Raw genomic sequence first — 6,901 nt, 5'->3', positions numbered from 1 at the left:
AGCAGCTCTAAACCCACTCTGACCTTCCGTCCTGTCCCCCAGATTAAGTCGCCATTTACACAGAGGCTCCATGTTCAGCTTTGGGGGGTCCCTTGGCCAAAGTCTCCTTGGCTGAAGGCTGACACTGGGCCAGTTGTGTAAGCCAAAGCCCTCAGTTTGCTTTAGCTGATGCAACAGCCTTTCTCCAGCCTCCCTTAGGTTAAACCTCCTGATGAGATTCAGGCGTACCACGCAGGCAGGATGCAGCAGGGAAGATTACTGGTAGGGCTCAGAGAGACGTCAACTCCTGCGGAGAGCGATTAGCAACTCCACTTACACCCCTGGCTCCCAAGAGCCTTCAGGAAGCTGATTAGGGCACTGGAGGGATTTATTTATGGTGAGAGTGGAAATTCAGTACTTGCTGGTGCTGAGGAGATGCACAGGTATGCACCCAGCCTGGCTGGGAGCAGGGGAGATCAGAGGGGCAGTGATACCCGAGTGCATAGCTAGGGGATGGGAATAACCTTCCTCAGACTTATTTCTTTCTGATGGGGTGTCACCTCTAGCTCTGTATTAGGCTGACACTACTGTGCTTGATATAAAATGCTAAAAAAATCCCTCTGAGCATGGAAATGAGCATCAGGGAACTGGGCCAAGTGGTAGAGATGGTAGCAGCAGCCAGGGAGTCATCTGCCCAGGAGGTGCTGCAAGGCCACCAATGCGGCTGGGCAAAGCCCTTGGGGGAGAGATGGGCTCCCTGTTGCTCCATCACACCGGGCCCAGGCAGAGGAGGAACGGATTCCTTGGTTTCTGTGGTGCCAGCAGGGTGTGCGAGGGGAGGCAGGTACCTCTGACTGCTGCAGGGGATTGAGGCAGGACATGGCTGCTGTGCATTCTCCCGAATAACGGGCTGTTGTGGACCACTCACTCGGCCCTCCAGCAGCCTGTCTCCTTCAGCCTGGAGAGGAGAAGGCTCCAGGCAGACCTCATAGCAGCCTACCACTATCTGAAGGGAGCCTACAGGATGGCCGGAGAGGGATTCTTTGTCAGGAAGTGTAGTGACAGGACAAGGGGTACTGGTTTTAAATTGGAAGAGGGGAGATTTAAATGAGGATGAAAATCTTTATCGTGAGGGTGGTGAGACACTGGAACAGGTTGCCCAGAGAAGCTGTGGATGCCCCACAGGTGTTCAAGGCCAGGCTGGATGGGGCTTTGAGCAACCTGGTCTAGTGGAGGTGTCCCTGCCCAGGGCAGAGGGGTTGGAACTCAATGATCTTTAAGGCCTTTTCCAACTCTTAACCATTCTGTGATTCTATGTGGCAGCAAAACACTCAGAGAAAGGCCCCCACTGCCACCACCCTCCCTCCTACCCAGGGGTTGGGACCCAGTGATCCCCCCGGAGGATGAGCACACCATGCTGTAGCAAAGGGAGGCTGTAGGCTGCGATGAGACCATGGCCACCCATCACTGGGGTGGGACTCCCCAGGCCTGGGGGCTTCTTCACCCACCGGAGAGACAAGCCCTGTGGCCTTGCCTTCCAGCTGGGCTCTCGCTGCCATCATCAGCAACACTCGGTGGTTAACAATGAATTTTCCGGCTCTCTCGGGAAGAACAGAACATCCCAGCGCTCTTCGGTGAAGAGCTTGATCTCCAGGTGTCCCTCACGCAGCAGGGGTCGGGCCGGGCTGCCCCGCGGTGGGCGGCTGCGGGCAAAGGGGGCTCAGCCTGGGCCGCCTTGCCCCCGCCGATCCGGGCTGCCCGGCAGGGGGCGCCTCCGCCAGTTACGGCCCGTCCCTCCCCCCGAGCTCCGCCCCTCTTTGTTGCGGCCGCCAATGGGAGCGCGCCGAGGGCGGGCGGCCGGCCGGTAGCGTGGTAACGCGGCGGCATGGAGCGCGGCGTGGGGCGCGCCCCCGGGGCCGGGCCCGGGCGCCCGGGACGAGCGGGGACCCGCCGCTAGGATAGGGGGCCGTGCCCGCGCCCAGCCTCCGCCGCACGCACGTAGTACGCACACATACCTATAGATATTTTATACAGAGAGAGAAAGAGGGCCCGGGCGGCAGCGAGACCGCGGGGCACCTCCTGGCAGCGGTCACCGCGGCGTCCCCAGGTTCGGGCATGGCCGCGGGGCCATGACGGGCGCGGCGGCGGGCGGTGGTGGCGGCGGCGGCCCCGGGAGCACCCGCCGTGCGGCGGTGGGCAAGGCGGGGGGCCGGTCGCGGAGCGCCCAGCCGCGGGCGGCTGGCGGCGGCGGCGGGGGGAGCGGGAGCGGCGGCGGCTCGGAGGAGGAGGAGCAGCGGGACGGCGGGTCCCTCTTCTTGGTGAACAAGAGCGGCTTCCCCATGGACGGGCAGACCTGGGAGCGGATGTGGGGGCACGTGGAGCGGGTGCACCCCGACGGCGGCGCCGTGGCGGCGGCCATCCGGAGCGCCGCCCGCCTGGCTCGGGTAAGGCGAAGCCCTCCACCTCCGCCCCCGTCCGACCCCGCAAAACCGAGAAGCCCGAAAGCGGGCAGCCCGCGGCGGCCGGGGTTTGTGGGCGTCGAGGGGCCGGGGAGGCTGAGGGCTGGGCAGGGGGTGCCGCGCCTCGGCCCCGGGGGGGCTCCCGGCCCCTGCGAGGGGAGAGCGGGAGCGGCCGCGCTTGGAAAATGCACAAAACGGGGTATGGGATGCCTGGGAGCTGGAGCTGGTGTGTTGGGAAACAAGTAGGGGGAAAAAAAATAAATAATTGCCGTTTTATCTTGAGGAAAAAGCGGAAAGCAAGAATTAGAAGAAATCTTCAGGGACTGAGCGGAGTGCTTTGTGCAATTTAAAGCACGTTTTGCACAGCTTTTTGGGGACAGGCGTTTCCTCAAACACAGCCTTGCTCCTGAAACGTAATAAGGGATTTAAAACTCAGACATTTCATTTCCAGTACGTGGAAAGCTTCCAAATGCTTTTGTATTGTACGTTTCTTGGTACAAGCTCCAAACAGCTCTGCCTGACCCCAATCTTTTCTTTTTCCTCCAGCCAGCAAACAAAATGTTGTTGTCTGCTGATGTTCCAGGGCTTCTCACCGCTGCGCTGCATTACTGATCACAATGTCTTTAATGCTGTCGGCTTTGGCAGGCTTTGAGCTCGATTCGCTCCTCCCACCGAGCAGCTTTAATCTGAGCTGACCGCTGAAGTCGGCATTGATTTGTACCTGGTTGTCAGTGATATAAAGGTTTGTTCTTTATGTGGGGTAGAAAGGAAAAATGGTGTGCCTGGAGAAGTTGAAAGTGCATTGAGTAGGGCCACCTTGCGAAGGCGCTTGTCAAGGAGGATGCAAACTGAAAGGGTCTTTCATGGCTCTTCTGCAGTGTTTAGTTCAGCGTAAGTGCAAAAGGGGCAATCTCTGTTCCCCCACTTCTCTTGTGCTGGCATCAGCCTTTGTTTGGATCGGGGAGCAGATCCAGTGAAATAATAATCTGGTTTTGCTGGGTTTGTTTGTGGTTCTCTGGTGTGGTTCATCTCAAATTTGCACAAGCACTTGAAGTAGAAATGAAGGGGCAGGAAGAGGGCAGAACTTCTCGTTTCAGCAGCCCGACCAGCTTACACTAGTCTAAATGGCCTGCAGATATATTTGGTGTTAGGAGATGGCAGAGCACACGCTGGACTTGTTTTCCTTCCTTTGCTTTCTGGCTCCAAAGCACCCTTACTGGTGATACCCATAGTGACTGACAAAGCATCTGATAGAGATGTGCTCGTGGCTCTATGCTCCCTGCTCGAGCACCCCAGAGAGCATCACTCATGGTTCTTCCTTAGTGCCAAAGCACGAGGCTCACTCAGTGCAACATACGCTGAAGCTGGGTAGGAGGAAAAATATTTTGAGACTTGCTTGGATAAATCATTTGATGTTAGTTACCGGTTCCTGGTAGGTGGAGGGTGCAGGAGAAGAGTTCTATTGAGTTCCTCCAGCACTGTCTGGCAGCAGACTCCCTGTTGCAGTGATTAACTTCTTCAAGGGCAGAAAGGCTTGATGTCCCCTGTGGCTGATTAGCCCTTGCTGGCTAAGCCTGGGACCTCTGGGGTCAGAGAGTAGCTTAAGGAACACCTGGTCCTTTTTAAGTCCAGCCTAGCTCAGGTGAGCAAATTAAGGGTGGGAGCAGGCTTGTTTGCTATAAAGTGGTAGTGGGTTGCTAAAGTTGTGATGGTAATTTCAGGGTTAGAGCAGGAAGGTGAGGGGAGAGTTGTTCCTTAAATGATGGTAGAACTCTTTTAATTGGCTTTTGCTGCTGAGTATGTGGAAACCTGCAAAAGACCAGGTAGTGCTGACTGGGAGTGTTGAGAGAAACTTGTGCCTATGAGAAGATGGTTTGTAATCGGCTTGCATTGGAAGTTGGTGGAGGCTGAGCGAGTGGTCTGTGCAGCTGCTCCTTTTTTTGCATCTGATCTGTTCTTAATCCCTAGTGATGGGAGAGAGTTTTCATCCCATCCCCAAGAAGCTCTGCTTGATTGCTCTAATCATCTTGGTATTAGTCTCAGTGATCATACATGCAGGGCGGTAAGTAGCTTCTTACTGTATCAGCGAGGCTGCCCTTACTGGAACAAATGCAAACTGCAGATGTGCAGGGCTGCATTTCTCCTGGAAGAGTCCCCATGAAAAGCTGGCTTGTCTCCAGGAGGGGCAGTTTCAGAACCTGAGGGGTCCCTTGGTTGCACTCCCCCTGCCCGCCCCCCACACCTCTGGCTTTTGGCTTGAGCTCTGGGAAGGGTGCAGGCTCCCGGTTTGGAAGGGCTGTGCAGTCCTTTATGTGGTCTGTGATCTTGGAGGTACTTGGAGATCTTAGAGAATTAAATCTCTTGCCAACTTTGAGTGCTCCAGCCTGCCAGCTTCATCCACGCTAAGTAACAGTGTACTTGTAGGGCGAGCTAGCAGAAAATGACTTTCTGGTCATTCGATGAGACACAGTAGAGTCAGGCGAGTTTCACACAGGATGTCTGTGGTGAACTGAGACTACAGCATTTTCAGCCGCAGGATGATGGTCTCCAGCTCTACCATAAGGTCTTGCACTGCACTGACTCTGGAGCTGCTGCCCCTTGGAAATAAATACGGATACTGGGTCAAGGCCCTTTCATCTGCCTGGTTTCTGAATTTCATTCGATTTATAAATTCATGTTCTGTAGTGCTGTTTGTCTGTGTTTCCCCTCAGTGGCTACAAACCTTTGCTGGCTCCTGTAGGTAGCTGAAGCACCAGAAGCTGGAGGACTGCAGCCTCAGCCATGCTTTTCTTCCCTTGTGGTATCGTGGTGTAGCCCTGGCTTCTGATCGGTGCTCTTGCAGCAGGGGCAGGAACTTGGGGGGATTAAAAATGGGTGTTGTTTGGAGGGAGTGGGAGCGGCGGGTGGCTCTCCAGCACCTGACCTGGCTGGTGGCATGGTGCCGTGTACTGCCCGCCTGGCCCTGGAAAGAGGAGAGCAGTGTGATGTCCTCCCCGGGGGGAAGACCGATGGCTGCTTCTCCCCCATTGCTTCAGATCTGTAGGGGCCTGGGCCTCCTGGCTCAGCAGGAGAGCACCAGCCATTGGGAAAAACCCAACTCTCTTTACCCGAGTGTGCCCCAGTGGTTGACACCATCGTCCTCTGCCTTGGAGATGGGGAAGCACCTCACCTGGAGGTCCAAACCCGACCCCTGTGGCGAGGGTGGCCGCTCTAGGTTACAGCAAGGGCTCCGTCCCTCTGCACTGGTGCAGTCCCTATGGGATGCTGTCCTGTCCTACAGCTGAGGGAGGGCAGGGGCTTCCATTTTGCAGAGGGCTGGGAAAGGGGTGCTGTCTCCCCGGCGGCTCTGCAGCAGCCAGGACTCTGGCTGCTCCCATTGCCTTGACCTGTCATGTATGTGCAACCTGGAGGTTTTTTATTTTTTATCTTTGAAGAAAAGGAGTGTTGGTATCAGAGCAGGAATTACTGCACCTGGAAGGATTTGACAGGCCTGCCCGAGTTCCCTCTTCCAGCCTCTTGCTGCTCCTGAGCCTCAAGCCCCGTCTGGTGTGCTGGGTCCAGACCTGCCTTCCCCTTCTTGCCCAGGGGGACAGGTGAATAATTCCCCCAGACCAAAGGGGCCGGTGGCAGAAGGAACTTGTGGAACCAAAAAATTACCTCTAAGGAAGAGGTCAGGCCTGGAAATTGTGATTAAGAAGCATTAATGAACCTTGCTTGTAACTCACACTTGTTTGGAGAGAAAACCCTCACATATGTGGTTGTCTCCTGTGTGGGGCTGGCAACAGCGAGCTGGAGGCCTGGCCGCCTGTCTCCTTGCCATTTAATGCATCTTTCTGTGTGCCAGTAATGTAGGAATCTCTAGTTTGTTTGTTTGTTTGTTATTCCTTCTTTGAGTTCTATTTGCTGTTTGGCTGTAGTAACTACCAACGTGTAGTAAATAGTGGGTTTTGGTCATTTTGGGGCTACTGGTGCTTGCTCTCTGAGAGCAACCATGCAATCCCTCCACTCTGGTGGAGGTGGGAACCAGAGAGGGACATCTGTGTGGCAGAGTACTGCCTGAACTTGCTATTCTGTAATTGCTGACTTGAAATGTCTCTAGAGCAGTGATATTTCACTTTACAATCTTAAAATTATTGTCACGACATCACAGGCCTGCTGATTTTCCTTTGCACCTTTCCTTTGCACCTTTCGTCACCACTGCCCAAGTTGCTGGTTCCTGAATTTGAGCCTGCATTAATATTTAAATAAACTATGTTTGTGAGAGTTGTACTAAATTCTGTTAGCCACTCTGCCCACTTTAACATCTGCTGACCCCGTATTTTGCAATCTCACCCCTAAAATAAGGGAGCTTGGGACAAGGCCCTGCCTTTTTCCTGTGTGGTTACAGGCTCAGGAGCTATGTAGCTGTGGGGATTAAATATGGATTGAGGGCCCGGCTTCTTAAAGTGCTTAGGTACAAGCAG

At 55.0% G+C, this 6,901-nt stretch overlaps 1 protein-coding gene across 1 annotated transcript in view; it reads left to right on the top strand.

Moving 5' to 3' along the window:
• The first annotated feature begins 2,245 nt into the window (after window positions 1–2,245).
• The window catches only part of VASH2 (vasohibin 2), a 35,683-nt gene continuing 31,027 nt past the window's right edge, over window positions 2,246–6,901 (top strand). The window contains exon 1 of the mRNA XM_014950695.1: window positions 2,246–2,423. Within this exon, the coding sequence (XP_014806181.1) occupies window positions 2,319–2,423 (105 nt within the window). The 5' untranslated portion in view covers window positions 2,246–2,318. The remainder of the gene's footprint in view (window positions 2,424–6,901) is intronic.

This window comes from Calidris pugnax, unplaced genomic scaffold (assembly GCF_001431845.1).
Source record: "Calidris pugnax isolate Ruff unplaced genomic scaffold, ASM143184v1 scaffold24, whole genome shotgun sequence".
Lineage (NCBI taxonomy): Eukaryota > Metazoa > Chordata > Aves > Charadriiformes > Scolopacidae > Calidris > Calidris pugnax.
Note: the sequence above shows the minus strand (reverse complement) of the source record. Positions and strands in the feature narration are given on the sequence as shown.